This window comes from Solanum dulcamara, chromosome 1 (assembly GCF_947179165.1).
Source record: "Solanum dulcamara chromosome 1, daSolDulc1.2, whole genome shotgun sequence".
NCBI lineage: Eukaryota > Viridiplantae > Streptophyta > Magnoliopsida > Solanales > Solanaceae > Solanum > Solanum dulcamara.
Window position 1 is genome coordinate 86,434,708 of NC_077237.1, and position 18,302 is coordinate 86,453,009.

At 31.4% G+C, this 18,302-nt stretch overlaps 4 protein-coding genes across 4 annotated transcripts; 3 read left to right on the forward strand and 1 right to left on the reverse strand.

The window, feature by feature from the left end:
• Nucleotides 1–700: 700 nt before the first annotated feature.
• On the reverse strand, nt 701–5,191 carry LOC129882801 (uncharacterized). The gene is made up of 8 exons (XM_055957257.1): nt 4,911–5,191; nt 3,430–3,923; nt 3,262–3,334; nt 2,828–2,908; nt 2,227–2,290; nt 1,424–1,511; nt 1,240–1,324; nt 701–1,019 (listed from the first exon to the last, which is right to left on the reverse strand). The coding sequence occupies exons 1-8, from the start codon at nt 4,995–4,997 to the stop codon at nt 978–980; spliced, it is 1,014 nt and encodes a 337-aa protein (XP_055813232.1). The 5' UTR covers nt 4,998–5,191; the 3' UTR covers nt 701–977.
• A 1,198-nt stretch (nt 5,192–6,389) lies between these two features.
• On the forward strand, nt 6,390–7,138 carry LOC129890526 (pathogenesis-related protein STH-2-like). Its single transcript, XM_055966067.1, has 2 exons — nt 6,390–6,589; nt 6,737–7,138. Exons 1-2 carry the CDS (start codon nt 6,412–6,414, stop codon nt 7,033–7,035), a joined length of 477 nt encoding a protein of 158 aa, XP_055822042.1. The 5' UTR covers nt 6,390–6,411; the 3' UTR covers nt 7,036–7,138.
• A 1,663-nt stretch (nt 7,139–8,801) lies between these two features.
• Nucleotides 8,802–10,887, forward strand: LOC129890535 (uncharacterized). The gene is made up of 2 exons (XM_055966074.1): nt 8,802–9,179; nt 9,664–10,887. Exons 1-2 carry the CDS (start codon nt 8,802–8,804, stop codon nt 10,885–10,887), a joined length of 1,602 nt encoding a protein of 533 aa, XP_055822049.1.
• Nucleotides 10,888–15,570: 4,683 nt separating this feature from the next.
• On the forward strand, nt 15,571–18,237 carry LOC129890542 (auxin-responsive protein IAA13-like). The gene is made up of 4 exons (XM_055966080.1): nt 15,571–15,805; nt 16,685–16,977; nt 17,537–17,654; nt 17,935–18,237. Exons 1-4 carry the CDS (start codon nt 15,579–15,581, stop codon nt 18,002–18,004), a joined length of 708 nt encoding a protein of 235 aa, XP_055822055.1. The 5' UTR covers nt 15,571–15,578; the 3' UTR covers nt 18,005–18,237.
• The last annotated feature ends 65 nt before the right edge of the window (nt 18,238–18,302 follow it).

Genomic DNA, 18,302 nt, shown 5'->3' on the forward strand with positions numbered 1-18,302 from the left:
CCCCAATGTTCTTAACCAAGCCATTGAATATCATCTTATCATTAGACATAATGAACCCCGAACACCTGAAACCACCTCTATTCAAGTCAAATAGAACCCGCCTGCCCCAGGTCACTTCATGTTTAACACTGATGGGGCCACCAATAACTCCACCAACATGGGTGGTCTAGGTGGTGTGATTAGGAATCATAGAGGCGACCGGAACATTGGATTCATGAAGATGGTTACTCACAGCAATCCTACACTAGCAGAACTGCAAGCCCTCCACAAAGGCCTGGTAACCCCCTGTATACTAACATTAGTTTTGAGTGCAGGTCATTGATTCAGAAGCTGGGGAGTGCACTAGTGATCCACATATTCAGGGAACGGCGGACAGTCTAAGTAAGGAAGGAGCAAGGTCTAGCGAGTTGGATGAAGAAGTATTATTAGTTCCACCAATGTTTGCAAAGAAACATGTATGGGCAGACATAGTAAGAACTTGTTTCAGTAGGAAAACTTGTTTGAAAGACAATATTTCTGATGGCCATGTTTTAGGCCATGTTTGTAATAGCGACACTATTATGGGAGGAGATATCCTTCCCCTTTTGCAGACCAAGTATTATATAAAATATTCTTTTTAAAAATAAAAATAAAAAACCTTAACTATAAATGATGTGCATAAACTTTTAACTGTTGTGGTGTATAAAATAAAACACTATAATTTATTTTTCATAAATAATTTATATAATAATACTTATGGAGTGCCAAGACTTGACATGTTTATGTCATAAACAAGAAGAACGAGTACCTACAAGCATAATGATCAGCTGACTTAAATCTACACTAACTAAAAAACTCATTTCTTGATACAACTTGTCCATGTACACCAGGAACTCTCCAAGATTAAAATGGAGACAAATTGCTCCTTGGATATCAAAGAATAAATAATCATATTTCTAATTTTATCGGATAAATCGAAAAAATAACATTCCAGCTTGCTACGAGGCAAGGTATCGAGATGCATGTGTAAAACCCCACAGCTGCATCAAGAAAACGAAATTGTCAAAATATCGGTCATAGAATGTTCAGCAAATTGTCCAAAACAGTATAGTTTTCTGGACAAGATTAGTAATACAATGTTTGAGGAAATTATCCAAGTAAAATTTTCCTGAAGTCTGCTAATATAAAGTGTCACCGTCTTAGCGAGTTTGAGACCAAAGGGCGGATCCAGGATTTAAAGTTATTTAAAGAAAACATTACCTCAACATTCTTCAACTCAAACTCTTCATCATGTGCCAAGCATAAGTTCCCGAACGTATCACAAGGTCCACTATTGCCAGATAACCTTCATTGAAAATTATTTTATCACAATTATTGAACTTCATAAATTAGTAATGAAGAAAACTGTACGCTACAATGTCGAATGCTAGGCAGAGAAACTTACAGATCTCCATCCAAACATAACGCGAAATGTCCACCTCCTCCAAGTGCCAGGAATTCATTCATGCATAAGTAAAAATATCTGTTGGCACCTACTCCCCCCAAAAAAAATAAGATTAGGTAATTTGCTCCAGGAATTTTTCTGTACTGTGCATTACATGTATCAAATAGGTATGTAATGTTAACCTTATATATTAGGAACCATACAGAAAGTTACATAGCAAGCTCAAGCGAGTAGTATCATACAAAAGCCTACAGGTGTACGATCAGTATATGCCCCAGCAAAAAAAAATACTAGTAGGAATCTTCAACTAACTAAGAAAGAGAAGCCAAGCTGTGTGGTGTACTAACTCACTAGATAAGGGGCATCAATAAAAAAAAAGGGGGGGAGGGGGGGGGGGGGGAATTTTGACGTCTTACAACTACTCTTCGTATGAAAATAGGGGAGAAAAGAAAAAACATATTCCCTCTGTTTCAATTTTTTTGACTTGGCACAGAGTTTTAAATCTTGTGGGGTTAAAATAAAGATAGGTGGAATGTATCAAAAGGTCATTTAATCTTGTGGTCTCAAACATGTCATGTGAAAAGTTAAAATTAGAAAGTTGTCTAAAAAGGAATGTGACATTCTTTTTTAAAAAGACTAAAAAGAAAAGTAAGACAAAAAAATTGAAACGGAGGGAGTAATACTGATGGATCAGATAGAATCTCATAAAGTAACACATTAAGTAGTTTGGTCTCGTATGTAACATGGAGAATTTCTGTCCAAGAGATATACGAAGTAAGGGTTTATCGACTTGATATGCTTACCCGTAGGTCTGAATAGCCTTGGTTCACCATATACAGTTGTGAATACAAATGATTGAATTGTTCCCTGTCGGGATAATAGAATGAAAGCATCTTAGCAATGGAAATAAAAACAATACCAGTGACGATGAAAAAACAAAAATCATCTACCGTTTTTCAAACATTTTTATTAACAATGGAAAAATCCCCCGTATACAAGCAGTATACCAAAAAGTAGATAATCTAAAACATTATACAATTCTCTACAAGATACCTAGTATTTATTTTTTTTGAGAAAGGTAACTTGTATTATGAACAAAGGAATACTCAGGAAGTACTCCAGTAATACAAGATACCTAGTCTTCTATACAAGGATATACGATATTTCTTCTTGGAGAAGGGTATTTGTACAAACCACATTAAGTCTTATGTACGTAAGTATTCAATAACTCTTCATAGGAAGGGTGTTTGACTTCGCGAAATTACCTAGGGTAACACTAGACAACAAAAGCTGGTGGTTTGTTCTTGGGACATTAATTTACCATTAGTTCAAATTGGTTAAAAGAAAGTGAATACAGGCTATTGTTACTTGTCTCATGTAAAAGGAGAAAAGAATTTTACTTACTTGGTACTTTCGCTTCGTGGTAGGCCTGAGTGGTGCCTCAAGCAACCCACCAAATACAGCGCCTTGCTTGTCGCCGGTAATCTGGAACAAGTATGATTAATAAAAATTCACATCAGGAAAAAAGAATGAAAAATGATACTCCCTCCGTCCCAATTAATGCGGCACACTTTCCTTTTTAGTCTGTCCCAAAAAAAATATCACCTTTCTATAATTAGAAACAACTTAACTTTAAAATTCCACTTTACACCTTAATTAAAAAAAAATCATAGCCACACAAATATCGAAGGTTTGTTTTAGACCACAGATTTCAAGTCTTCCTTTACTTCTTAAACTTGTGTATAGTCAAACGGTGCCACATAAGTTGGGACAAAGGGAGCAACATATTGGTAATGCATGCACATTAAGTTTTTGCAGTAATGTAAAGGCGAAAATACCAGCAAGCAAGGACCAGAAGAATAAGCACTCCTGCGAATTAGTGTACGAAGTGATATACCATGTTTCGCAGTGCTGCCCTTCATTCAAATAAACAGAGTAAATATGAATATTCAACCACAAAAGTTGCAATAGATCTTCAATGGAGACTAGTTCTAAGTCGAAGTTACCTATACAACAAGGACCATTGACAGCCTTTCACTATATTAGGGAGGGAAGACTGGAAGAAATCATACAAGTCCGGAGAAATGAAAACAGAATCATCAACAAGATTAGGCATGGATTGCTCTAAACTGTCTCCATCAGATGCATCTTCGAAAGGTTCAAAACCACTGGCAACGCTCCTTGCAGAATTAGATTCTCCATTACACCTAGGCGTATAGAATGATTCGTTCACCACACCAATTGAACTCCTGATGACACCATTTTCACCTTCTTCAGTGTGATCATTTGGCATCTCTTTGTAATCATTATGATCATCACATTCTGCGTATCTCTCCAAGGGTCTATCACGCCATGAGAAACTTTTTTTTCTCCATGTAAAAGAATGTGATTGAAGCGGCTTGACATCATTTTGATCTCTGAACTTACTAAAACTAGTCGACGGTAGAAAGATAGAAAGTACAGATGATAAAGATCTTCCCTCTTTGGTGTATGGCCTGGCCTAAACACAGAGAACTACAGTGTCACAAATAATGTGTTGGTGGAATTAGCGAAAAACTGCTACCGAGGATTTCATTTCAAATATTCAGTGTTCTTTGTTAATTATTAATTTTTTATTCTCAGAACAAAACAAAAAAAATACAACTTGTTAGTGTTGGTTTTACAACTTTTCAACTTGATCATGTTTCATTCCAATACTCAATAATCTCGAGGTCCTTTGACATTCGAAGTTCTGTACATTTTCTACTGACATACAAATCTCTAAACGGACTTCAAGGAGAGCTCACAAACACCTAGTTTATGTACACCAATACGACTAGTGCTCATCCCATCTCGTCTTTTCTTCTCAGAAAATAAGAAATTATTCATATTTGCAATTATTAAAAAAAAAAAGTAAACAATTATGAACAACCAATCAATCCTTCTAATAATGAAAACAAAGATAATGCCGCTTCCAATTTAATGTTTTTTCAGATTACTCATCTCATTAGAAAGAGTTAGGGGAAGGCTCAAACAACAAACGTATATTGTACTACCCAGGGGCGGACCCAGCATGTAATGAGGGGGTTCATCTGAACCCCTCGGCGAAAAATTATATTATTTATACATGGTTAAAATATTTTTTTATTTATAAATAGCAGATGTCGAACCCCTTCAACTAATTCGTGTGTCTACTTTTTTTTAGATTTTGAATCCCCTTATTAAAAATTCTGGGTCCGCCGCTGTACTACCCCACTAACTCTATCGTTCAATCACCTAGTATTTTTGCGTCTGGTAACATTTAAACATGATAACTCATGCGTGCTCATAAAAATTCAAACTTTAATCATCAAAATACAATCACATTGCTTAATTAACTAAAATATCTACCTCAAAAACAGATCAAAAGCAAAGATCTCAATCTTTCATAACAACATATATATATATATAACATTACAAAATTCAAGGGTTTTTTTTATAATTTAAATAAGAGAAATAGAAAAAGAACCTGATGTTGTTGATCTGAAGATTTAGAAGGAGAATCAGAAAAAAGACGCGAAAGCTTCTCAGAAACTGTATCCTTTATGGAATTCATATTCTTTTTTCTTGTTTTTAGCTCTTACCCAATTCAGAATCTTTGAATTTCTGAACAAAAATGGGTTGATTTTCAAAACCCAGATAGGAAAACGTGTTGAAAGAGGGAAAGTGAAGGGAAAAAGGGTTCTTTTGTATGAATTTTGCTGTTTTTGCTGACAGGAAAAGGAACAACTTTTGGTGAAAGAATAAAGAAGAGAAAGATACAGAATGTAAACAAAATAATCTAAATTTAGAAAACTATATTCTGATTTTGACGAAAATTTGTTTTTTTTTTTCTTTTTGTTTCCTATTTGGTATCTCATATCTGTATTGAGAATCGCCTAATTGGGTTTTGCGTGGGATAAGGCTTATTTAGGGAGAAAGCGTTTTCTAACATAATCTTTTTATCATATTAAAGGCTTAATTCAAAAATTTTAATTAAGTGGAGAATAGGGAAGATAGATTATTGTAACAGTAAAAATAAAATCATAACGTCTACGAAAAAAGAGAGCCCAATTTAAAAAATTATGTTTTGATTCTGAATCATATATTACGAAAAGAAAATTTATATTTCGTGTTTGATGTCTGATATTTATATTGTAGTTCGATTAATTCAAATTATTGACTCACAAGGTCTATTTAAGGGGAAAGTGCTTTCTAAATAATCTTTTTTTATATTAAAAATTTGACTCAATATTTTTAGTTAAGAATGAAGAAAAGGAAGACAAATTATCTTTAAAAAAAAATAAAAAAATATAATGTCAAAGGAAATATGGAAAAAGGGAGCCCAATTTAGAAATCTATATTCTGATTTTGACTCATATATTGAAAATTTGGTTAAGCGGCGGTCATGATTTGTTTGAAATTTTCTTCGAAAAAAAAGAAAAAAAACAATTATTGTACAATTTATTATATTTATTACACAAAATTACAAATCAACACTGACATAAACGATCATATTGTCAATAATAAATTGTGATGAGATATTTTTTTTAAAAAAAAAATTGAATTCGGGCGCATGGTAAAATGGTAAGTGGCTTTATATACATCATATGTTAAGATTCACTAATGATATGAAAAATATTCTTTATCCTATTAATATATAAAATTATATTTTACTAAGTAGTAAGTATATAATATATAGGTTCCCTAAGAGACACAATTCTTTTTTATTGATAGGTGACTTCTCCATAAATCTATTCCAAGAGTGTGGATAGCACATCTAGAAAATGCATTTTTATATATCAAAGTCTATAATGGAGTGCTTTGAATGTTGAAATTTAGAAAGTTGACTTGTTGACTAATTAACCCCAACTTCTAAAGTCTCACTCCAAAATTTTCCTATATATACCTTCTCAATATATACCTTCCTTTCAAAATTTATAATCTTTTAAATAAATAAAAAATTATATTTAAGCAAAATTAAATTAATCATGGGTGTTACTACATATACCCAAGATATTGTTGGACAAGTTGATGCAACTAGGGTTTTTAAGGCTTTGGTTCTTGATGCAGACAACCTTGTACCAAAATTGATGTCACAAGCTGTTAAAAACATTGAGACTATTGAAGGTCATGATGGATGCATCAAGAAGATGAACTTTGTTGAAGGTTACTAATTCAATTTTTTCTTTAATTCCTTCCACTGTTCGCTATACTGAAAATAAATGCGTACATATTCATTTTTAGTTGTCGTGTTTAAAGAACATGAAATAAGTTATTATTACTTAGTTTCTGACTTACCGATTATGATGGCAGGATATCCAATAAAGTACTTAAAACACAAGATCCATGTCATTGACAACAAGAACATGGTAATAAAATATTCATTAATTGAAGGAGAAGTTCTTGGAGAAAATTTGGAACATATTTCTTATGATGTTAGATTTGAAGGATGTGAAAATGGAGGGTGCATTTGCAAGACAATTAGTGAATACCATACAAATGGTGATTTTATAGTGAAAGAAGAAGAAATCAAAGAAGATAGAGATAAAGCTATTGAACTTTTCAAACTTGTTGAAGCATATCTCCTTGCTAACCCTTTTGCTTATGCTTAATTAACGGTTTATTTTTGACATTTTGGCTTTGAAGTTGAGTAATGTGTGTTGTGTTGTGTTGTTGAACTCATAATTAATTAAATTAAAGTTTCTTTTCTTGAGATATCCCTTGCGGATAAATTGTTGTACTCTTTTCTCTAACAACTTTAACATTTTTATGAGATGATCAAATATTTTAATATGATTTTAAAACAAACAAAAAAATTGAAATTTCACCATCACATATTATAAAAAAAAAGACTCGCACAACATGAGAAGGGCATATTAATGATACAATTAAATAAATAAATATATATATATATTCTAATAACTTAAATATTTAAGTAAAAACGATAGTCACAGAGTTTAACGATACAACTTTTGAAAAATGGAATATTAAGTTTTTATGTATAAGTCAAAGGATATCACATCAATACAGAATCCAAGGAAATATAATTTAATTAGTTGATTTTCAGATATTTCAAATTCCTTTGGGTCCAAAAGGAGTTGTTATATTAACTACTATTTTGGCAAAAGCAATTACAAAATGATGAATAGTCCATGTCAATTACTCTTTTTTGTTCCTTTTTGAATTGACCACTACCAAAAAATATTTCCAATGATGTTTCCAATGTTCACATCATTGAATTTCAAAAGCATATATAGTCATCGACAAATATAGTCTTTAGTATTAATTTGTGTGACTTTTTTTTTTAATTCATTTAAAAAGAATTATATTTTTTTATATATTTAGTAACACTTTAACTTCAAATTTTTATTTTACCTTTAATAAAATAGTATCTAACCACTGAAATTTTTATGGCTTTCTTCATTTTTTAGAACTTTGTATTCAACTCAAACATCTTCACTAAATTGAAACACAAGAGAAAGTATAAGATTACAAAGTATCGCAATATTTTCTTAAATGTTGTGAAGTCGTTGGAAAAACTCATTAACATTTTGATCACAAGCAGATAATATGATAGAGTACAATGTTATAATTTTGATGAAGAGTTAATCGTAAAAAACATATTTAAATTATTATTATTATTTGGAAGTTTCATATTTTAATTATTCGTTACTTTATTTACTTATCTAAATTTCTCACCTTTTTGCGAGTTCGTACCTCAATTATCATTCAATTTATTTTAAAACACCCCTCGATATTGAGTTGGCCTATACGTGCTTGGGAACTAATATTTGGTATAACTCAACGTCGAGGTGTGTTAGAAAACAAGACGAGTGGTAGTTTATGTAAGTAAATAAAACAATGGATAATTAAAATATAAAATTCACAAAAGAAATGATAATTTAAATGTGTTTTTAATCATTAACTATTCGGAAAAAAATTCAGACATCAAACTTGGTTCATAAAAAAAACAAAATTCCTAAAATACACATGCACCCAATGCCCAAACATAAGTTTATTTCTGAATTTTTTATATATTATATAATGACAAGATTTTCCTCTAAAAACTAAAGGTCCACGATTATTAACTAGAAAAAAATTAAATTAAAAGATTACAAATCATCCAAATGTGTTAATAACCTTAATGGTTAAAAAAAGAAGTTGAATTCAATTACTATTTCCCTTTGTACTATCTTTTATTTTTCTTTAATGTCCTCTCAAAAAATCACCTTCATCTCCTTCCCCAATTTCCCTAGGGGTCTTCTTCCACGTTAATGCCAAATTTTCCCCTCGTCGTCCCATCAAACGACGGGCGGCGAGCGGAAATATAATTTTTCATTCCACCATTATCATCAGCTATCACCAACAGCGTTTCAAAATGCCTCCCAAAATGGGAGTATTGAAACCTTTCCAATTATTGGAGGTAAACATCATCTCCGCACAAGATTTGGAACCTATATCTAAGAAAATGAAAACCTACGCGTCCGCGTGGGTCCACCCTACCCGAAAACTCACCACGGGGATTGATGCCGAAGGTGGTAACAACCCCACGTGGAATGACAAGTTTGTTTTTCGGGTAGATGATGAATTTTTACATCAGGATACTTCTGCTGTACAAATTGACATTTTTTCGGTACATTGGTTCCGCGATTCGCTGGTAGGGTCCGTTCGTGTCCTCGTCGGAAATCTCATTCCTCCTCCTACAAGGCTGCAACATCAACAACACCACATTGGTATGCGTTTTGTTGCACTTCAGGTTTGTTTCTTTCTATTTTGTATTTTAATCTTTTTGTGAATATTTGTTTACGTGAAATCGGAACTTTGCATGCATGCAACTTTTCAATCTTCGCCTATGAAATTATCCCTTTATTTTTTTCACCGTTATATATTTCAGAATGTAATTTTTGTAGGTGAAATTAAGGAATGTAATATGTCCTATGTTCTTCCATCTCCATTATTTGATGTTCATTCTTTTTTGTTTCAATATACCCTTTTTGAAATTTCATATTTTTTTTTTTGTAAAAAGAGATTTCATTAGTTTTTGTCATATGCTTTAATGTGTGTTTAAATAGCTTCGTGTTAAGTGAAAAATCAGACAAACAAATTGAAACGAAGGAAGTATGTTGCATTGTAATGTTTAGATATCTGGTGATCCTAGTTACCAATGATTCACAATTTCAGCGAATAAATATGTGTGAAATTAACATTTAAAAGTTAATTTTTTTTTCTTTCGGATATAGATACGTCGTCCTTCAGGTCGTCCTCAGGGAATATTGAACATTGGTGTGACATTACTTGGTGGGACTATGAGAAGCATGCAATTATACAGACAATTGAGTATGTCAGCAGTTGGATATCGCGATTTAATGGACGAAGATGCACATCTTCCCAACTACGACCAAAAAAACACAGATGCTCAGAAAGACGATAACAACAACAATGCCACCTCGTTAAAACCTATACTACGTCGTACAAGGAGTGAACGTAGCGAACGTGTCACGTTCGATAGTGCCTCGATGGCAAATAGTTCATTAGTTGCAGCAGTTCCTCACAAAAAAAATGTTGTGCCTGTTGAAAAAGAAAGTTCAATACTTAGTATTTCATTTGAGCCACCAAAACATATGATGAAGAAAAAAGGGAAAGCAAGTTCTGTTATAAGTGGGGCAGAATTAAGGGAAAAGCCCAAAACAAATAATAAAAAAGGTAAGTCTGGGTCAGTATTAAGTGATTCAATTGTTAGTAAAGAGTCATCTTGTCTTGTTAACAGGACCAAGCCCAATGATGATAGGCCCAAGACCAAAGATGAAAAGCCCAAACTCAAACTTATAGAGTTAGAATTTGGGGATAAAGAAAAGCCCATTAATGAAAAGAAGGCTGGAACCGACTCACCGACAAATAAGGTAGTTGATGAAAAGTCCATTACAATAAAGCCCAAAGGTTTGGGCCTGGATGTAAGCCCAAAAGAGAGACAGACAACATTAATTGGAAAGCCCATGCCAAGAAATAATAATGGTGGATTTGATTATGGAGGCCCAAAAGGGCATAATGGGAAGTTTGTATTTGGAGGCCCATTAAAGGCCCATTCAATATGGTCTGATTCAGAAGTTGGGCCTTCACCCTCTGAAGTGGCTGCTGCTATTGCTGAAAAGAAGTACCCTTTAGAAGAGGAAAAAAGCTCAGTTTTGGATGGTTGGAGTTTAGATGAAAGCGTCGAAGGCCTCCGATCGAAGCTCGAGAGGTGGAGAACCGAGCTACCACCATTGTACGACCGGGGAATGGCGTCGAGTAGCTACCATTCGACGGGCCGGCATACGAGAAGGCACACTGATGGTGGGAGTGGGCTTTTTTCTTGCTTTGGTAACTTTTATGGTTATGAATGTCAATGTATTTGTGGAAAGCCCAAAAGGAAAAGTATGAACCCAAAGTTTCAAAGCCCATCAGTTGGAAGCAGGTCGTGGGTGTGAAAAGCCCAAGCCCAAAAGGAGATTTCAAGGCCCAATTGTAAGAAGGGAAAGGAAAATGAAGGATAACACATTATTTGCAAAGAGAAATTATTATTGTTTTTAATTAATAAGATGATGTATTATTATTTTAATCCATTTTGGTTTGTGAAGCAGAATTTAACCAGACTATAATGCCTTTTCTTTTATGGTTCATTCTTGAATTCTTTATTTTTTTCAAGGCATGTATAGGTCAGATTAGGGTGCTTGTCAGTCAGTTTCATAGGCATTTTAGATATTTTAGTTTGATATTTTTCATATATATAGGTGTGTTTGGTATGGGGGAAATATTTTTTCAAAAATGTTTTTTTATTTTTCCATAAAGTAAGATTTTAAGTCCTTTATATATATGTTATATAATTTAAAATAAGTATGTGTAAATAAGTTTTTCACACAAATAATTTTCCTTCTCACCTTGAGCAAAAATAATGGAGTGTATTGCTTAAATGATAATTAATTAAAAATAAGTAAATTAATTTATGTTTTTAATATCAAAAAATAATTTTATCTTTTAAAAACTAATAATGATTATGGCCTATGGGACCCATATATGTCTGCCATTGAAACAAACAACTCTTTTCAAAATGATGAATTCTTCCTCTTCAAGTTTTATTTGCAATTTCTCACTCATCATTTTTCCAAATATTTTTTTGTCTCTTTTCTTTTTTTTAGTCTCTGATTTGTTTTGCCATGTTTTTGCCTTTAATTACTGGAAAATGTTTTTCTATGTCCCCTACCTTTCTGTCTATAATAACATTTTTATATTTTCCTGGTAGATTCACCTAAAATAAGTTAAATTTTGGGGTGTGTTCGGTACGAAGGAAATCATTTTTCATGAAAAAAAAAAATTACAAAAGATAAAAGGACTTTTTACATTCATTTTTTTTATCGACATAAAAAATATTACTCTAAAAGTATTTGTGTATAATTTAGAAAAATTAAATACTATATAGGGTGGTGGAAAATAAGGGCTATGGGGATGGGATAAAGTTGCACTATGTTGGAAAATAGAGACGATATAATCAATGTAGAATATTATTAGTGGAGCTTGTTTTTTAAAAATAAAATTGACCAATCGAACACGAGAAAATTGAAAAACGAAAAATGGTTCCTTTAGGTATATCGAGCACACCCTTAGGAGTCCGTGTAGTTTGTTATATAGGTATATTAAGTTTTTTTTATTAAAATCTTTATTTATTTATTTTTTTAATCCAGTATAAAGCTCTCTATTCCTAGCATTGTCTCTAGAAAACATGTTTATTGATTAAGTATTATATTACATATATAAAAGTTAATTTGGACAGAATGATAATATAATATTTGGTCCGACAAAGATCATATGTAAGATACAAAACTTTAATGTAGTTAATTTAATAATTAGCTTAATAGTATCAAACATGAATCTATTTCGAGGCCTGCAAAAAATATTATTGTCGCATAAAAAGTTATTGTACTCTTCCGTTTTCTTTTATTTATTCAATATGGTATAATAAATATCGAATTAACATTAAAAAAAAATCAAAAATTTTGATATTATGATATTTAATATGTATTTTTATTTTATTTTTAAATTTGATACGATATTCGATATTTATAAAAAGAATATCAAAATACAAAATATTATATCGAAATATATAGTTACATATACTTTCATATATGTTATTATAATCCTAATTAAATAATTAGTATTAGTATAAAACTCATTATTAAGATATTGAATCTTTGACTACTCTATCAATCTATCTTGATTGAAATGTCTTTTGTATAATTGACTCATGAAGAGAATATCTTATATTTTATTTTGAATATTTTTAAATGTGTAAGGTATTAGCGAGTATGATATAATTGAGACATTTTCTGAATGGTTGAAGTCATGTTTCTCTACTAAAAGAGTATATGTAAGTCAATGTTAAACAAACTATGGTACCACAATATACCAAAATCAAACTTTAAAATATTGAACTATATCAAATTAATTTGTTATGATAAATTGATAATAGCATAATATTTATAAAATTTGAAATCAAACTAAAGTTTTTTAATACCGTACTACATCATACCATGTCCACCCCTAAGCAAGAGTGAGAGAAAACTAGGTCAAACCAATCAATAGCCTTTTAAAGTTGGCATCAACTTTCACTTAAATATCTCAACTAGGTTCTGTTCATTCTAGACACCTCATGTCGGATCCCGCTGTATCATTTTTGACGTTTTTTTCTTATGGCATAGTGAGTGTGATACACTCGTTAATCGCCCGTGAAAGACCCGATTTAATCCATTTTTAATTGTTTTTTTCCTTCTTCTTCCCCATTTTCATTCACCATTTTTACTAACTTAAATTCTATCAATGATGAATGAAGATAGTTACAGCAAAATGATAAAAATTAATGAAAATATTTTTTAAATTTAAGAATAGACCCATTTCAAGATTTAAATATTAAATATTAATGAAATTCTTTCTTAAGAGAATTATTTACAGGAGAATGAAATTTTTTAGTAAATTCTAGAGCTAGTAAGAACTTGGTATTTAATGGAGAAGACAAAAGGTATGGATTATTTCCGCAAAACAAGATATTTGGAGAAGACATTAATCAAAAGAAAACGATATATGTGTGCAGATGTTTCTGCAAAAAGGAATAGAGGTATTTGGAGAAGAAAATCAAAAGGGCAAGGGGTGGGGTGCACCTAGGGGTAGGGGTATTTGGAGAAGACAATAAAAGGGGTGGGGGTTGTGCAACTTTTTAATGATTTAAAATCGTTTTTTTTTTTGCAAAAATACCATGTGTCATTGATTCATTGGTCATTTTTTATTTTTCTCAAAATTTATTATTTAAGAATTATTTTTATACAAATGACAAATGTCATCGTTTAATTCGTCACTTTACACGTCATTTGCGAGTGTAACACACATCATATATTTTTGTTGATTGTAAAAAAGTGTTAAAATGGCACAGCGAGATATGATATGAGGTGACTAAAATAAACAAAACCTAATTGAAATATATAAGTGAAAGTTAGTGTCAACTTTAGAAACCGGTTTGGCCACAGACCTATGGTGACTTAGATAATGAAGGCTAATGGAGAAACTTCATTAAATATAAGTCTTTTTAGATGACTATAAATCTTAATTAGGCATTTCTAATGACACAAAACAAAACCAAGGATTTAGAAAATCTTAATTAGTCAAACTAATTGAGTGTCTCAACTTTAGCATAAAACTCATGGGTTAATGTGTAAAAGGTTGATTCTTTTCACAAGCCAAAGGCATAGTCTACTACATATTTTTTGGCTTCAATATACTTTATTTATTTGCTTTCTTTGTGTTGTTTGTCTATTATTCAGAAGACAACTATCACTTAACCTTTTGCTTTCAAAAAGATAGACCTAATAGTGGCTTTGTGCCATATATTCACCATCTAGAATTAAATAAATAATTTGTTCTACTAATATTGAAAAAGAATGGGGTGTATGCGATTTTATTCCTATTTTATAAATATAGAGAGAGAGTTTTTGATAGACAGACAAAAAATTCTAATTTGACCCCTAAATATATAGTCCAAAGTTACGTATATAAAGCTTAATTATTTGAGATCAGAGATGAATTCAGGAATTTAATTATATAAGTTGTGGATTCAGGTTTTACTTAATTCAATCCATCAATTTATTTGAATTATAAGGTCATAGTTTAATATCTTTAGTAATTTCAATGGATTTTACACAAGTAAATCCAAGTCTGAGCTTTAAGAATTCAAATGAATCAACAACTATGTAATAAGATCCAACCTCGTTGGACAGCCATCAAATAATTTGTCTCATAAATAGTTGAACAAACAAAGTTTAACATATAAAGGAATTTTCAGATGATAGTCGTGGTGTTTAGTTCAGCATATATGCGTAACACAATTACCTTAATTTTTAGGTGATGATCGTAATGTTTGGGTCAGCTTGTGCATAACACAATTAATTTTACAGATGATCTCCTATCATCTCATATCAACAACAGATATCGAGTAACTCTATTCATTAAGATTAAGATAAATGGAGTGTGAACCAAAACCATCATAGGTGGACGTAAGCTAAAAACAATAAACTACCAAATTTTCAAGGAGTTTAGGAATATTTTTTTCTTCAATTTTTTATTTGGTATTTGATATTCGTTTGAGGCCTTATTAATTTTAATTCATATAGACATTTCCACCTTAAGAGAAAAAATTGCTTCTTAAAAAATAATTTCACACTCAAATTCTTTTTTTCAAGTATTGAAAATATAATAATATTTGTCACTTCATCGTAACCTTTAGTTGTACTAAGGAAATTATATTCATTGTAAGTTTTAATCCCAACATTTGGACAAAAAGTGAATAAGAAAGGAGAAAAGTTCTTAAAAGCTATAGGGGACATGGAAATAACCCATTCAAGTACATAGTGGCAAAAAGAAAGTTGAAATGATTTCAAATGAAACTTGAAGAGGAAGAATTCATCTGTTTAATTATTTTATTTAATTAAAAAAAATACTTGGCTCAATGGCAAACATTTGGGTCCCATATATAACATTTTTATTATTAATTAATTTAATTAATTCTCTTCCAATATATATATATGATCACTTCATTCTCATCCATTTCTTGAACTTCAATATTTGTTTTGCATCAAAAATGGACATGTGTTCAGAGAGTAATTCATCTTACAGTGATGAAACTGGGCTTGAATTGGGCTTGGGCCTAGGCCCAAGTAGTGTTACAAAGGTTAACAAATCATCAACAACATGGTGTGAGTATGGTAGAATCTTGACTGCTAAAGATTTTCCTAATGGATTTATTACAGGCAGATATAATAATATTTGTACTAATGAGAATATTGGATCTGCTTCTACAAGTGCCAGGTAAATAACTTTTTTCGTTGTGCATAAATTTATATTTTCACATTATAATATTTCATAAGTTGTGTCTCGTAACCTTACAGAACTTATGTCCCACGCTAGGCATAAATTAGATTGTTAGGAGCAATATTTAAAGATCAGGCTATTTGAAAGACAAATTGTGCAATTAAATGTTAAGCAGTAGTCTTTTTTGTTATAGCTTCACCATGATAATTTTCCATTTGATTTATGAAAAAGATTTATGATGAAAGGGTATGATGAGGATATAATTAAGTTTTTTTTGGTAAATTTGGTGATTATTTTAGGAGTTTTTACTTCAGTTATGGCTTTGAAGTGATTGTTTCTGGCTTTTAAAGTTGCGAAGACACATAAAATTATGATTTCGGTGTTGAAGGAAAGAGGCTTTAAACCTTCATCGACGCCAACACACTGGCGGGATGAATGTGATTCTTAATGAAAAATTATCAGCTTTATATTTATGTTAGAAAAACTATTGTTACTATCGATTATTTCTTGTATATATGTTATGTTTTTTTATCTCTGTGTGTTTCTTGAGTCGAATCTTTCGAAAACAATCTCTCAACCTCTTGAGTTAGGAGTCTTGGAGGGGGTAAGGTCTGTGGATACTCTACTCTCCATAGACTCTACCTGTAGGATTACACCGAATATGTTATTGCTATTGTTATGTTGTTTGGGATTAATCAAATGAGTGATTTTCGAATACCAAATAATTATACAAAAAATGATTATCTTTTTACTTTAATTCTCTCTAATTAATAAAATTGTTTCTTTGGTTCATGCACATTACTATGTTCATATAATTGCTTTCTTTAGATATTAACCTTAGTTATTTCTAACCAATAATTGCATGTTTTGAAGCAGTCAGGTTGTGGGATGGCCACCAATAAGGACTTACAGGATGAACAGTTTTAATCAATCAAAGATTACAAATGTTGATCAAGAAGAAAATGTGAACAAAAAAATTGAGAGTTCAAACAAGAAAATTAATCATGGAAATACCAAGAATAATGATGTAGATTTTATAAAGGTGAATATGGATGGATTGACAATTGGAAGAAAAGTGGATTTGAGTTCTCACACTTGCTATGAAACCTTAGCCAAAATCTTGGAGGAAATGTTCTTCAAATCAGCCCAAACTACCAATTTTACAAATTGTAAGTTGAGATATCTATCATAGTTACTAAATTGTCTTTGAAATCTTATGGTGTTACAAAATGGCAACGGGGTGCATGTCAGATTATTCAAAAGTAGTGCATTTTTTAAGGATCAGACATACGTTTGACAATATTTTTGAGAAGTCCAAATAGAATAGTTTAGCGTATACAACCTACTTTGTTGGGGTCAACTGAATATAGTGATTTTGACCCGAAACATGAATATGTGGAAAAAACCGAATGGGTTAAATAGTAAATCCTTAGAGGTTGAACCTAACAAACCTAAATTCTGAATTCGATGTTGATATTAGTTGGAACTGAAAATGTTTCCTGACTAATAACTTTGCTATAATATGGATATCAGACACTTGGTTTTCCACTCAATTTCTGATATCCTATTATGATTTCGACTAATTTAAATTCGCATGGTATAAAGCACATTTAAGAGGAAACCTTTCTACCCTCAAAGCCAAGATAGTATATTTTAGTGTGATTGTTCTTGTTAGTGGTATATTGTATACTATGATGCTTAATTGCATTTTGTTCTTATTTGAAATAGGTGGAGAAAAGGAACAAGTAACAAAGTCATGTAAGCTCTTGGATGGATCATCAGAGTTTGTTCTCACATATGAGGATAAAGATGGAGATTGGATGCTTGTTGGAGATGTTCCATGGAGGTAAGAAATATTTCTCATAATTTAGTGTTGTATATTTAGTTAAAATCTTGGCATACAACAGTTACCTAGTATTTGTTGCTGGTGGGAGGTGGTATAGGTATTTCGTGGAATTAATCAAGGTACATGTAAGTTGGCTCGAACATCACGATTATAATTAAGAAAATAAAAAATCTTGACATATATGTTTATATTTTCAAGAAATCATCATCGTCGTACGAATCCATAAATTTTAAATTTTGTATCTGTTTTTGCTGACATGTTTGTTTGCATTGTCTTGTAGGATGTTTTTGAGCACTGTGAAAAGGCTAAGAATCATGAGGACTACTGAGGCCAAAGGACTTGGTATGTAGAACATGAAGTTCACTTAATTAGCAAATGAAATGAAACCACAGCGTGGAAAGACCATATAGGAAAATAGCACAAGTAGAGAAGCAAAGAGTACACATTTTGAGAGTACTTTTTTTTTATAGTACCAATTTTTGTTTTGAAATTATTTTTTCTGTCTAATGTAAGCTTCATTCAAGCTAGTTCTTAAAACCACTTATATAGCTGATACAAAATGTTTGTTCGACCTTTATATTATTATTGTTTTTCTGTTCATTATTTTCAGCATGACTGTTTTCGTTACTTTATTTTTTTCGTACTTTT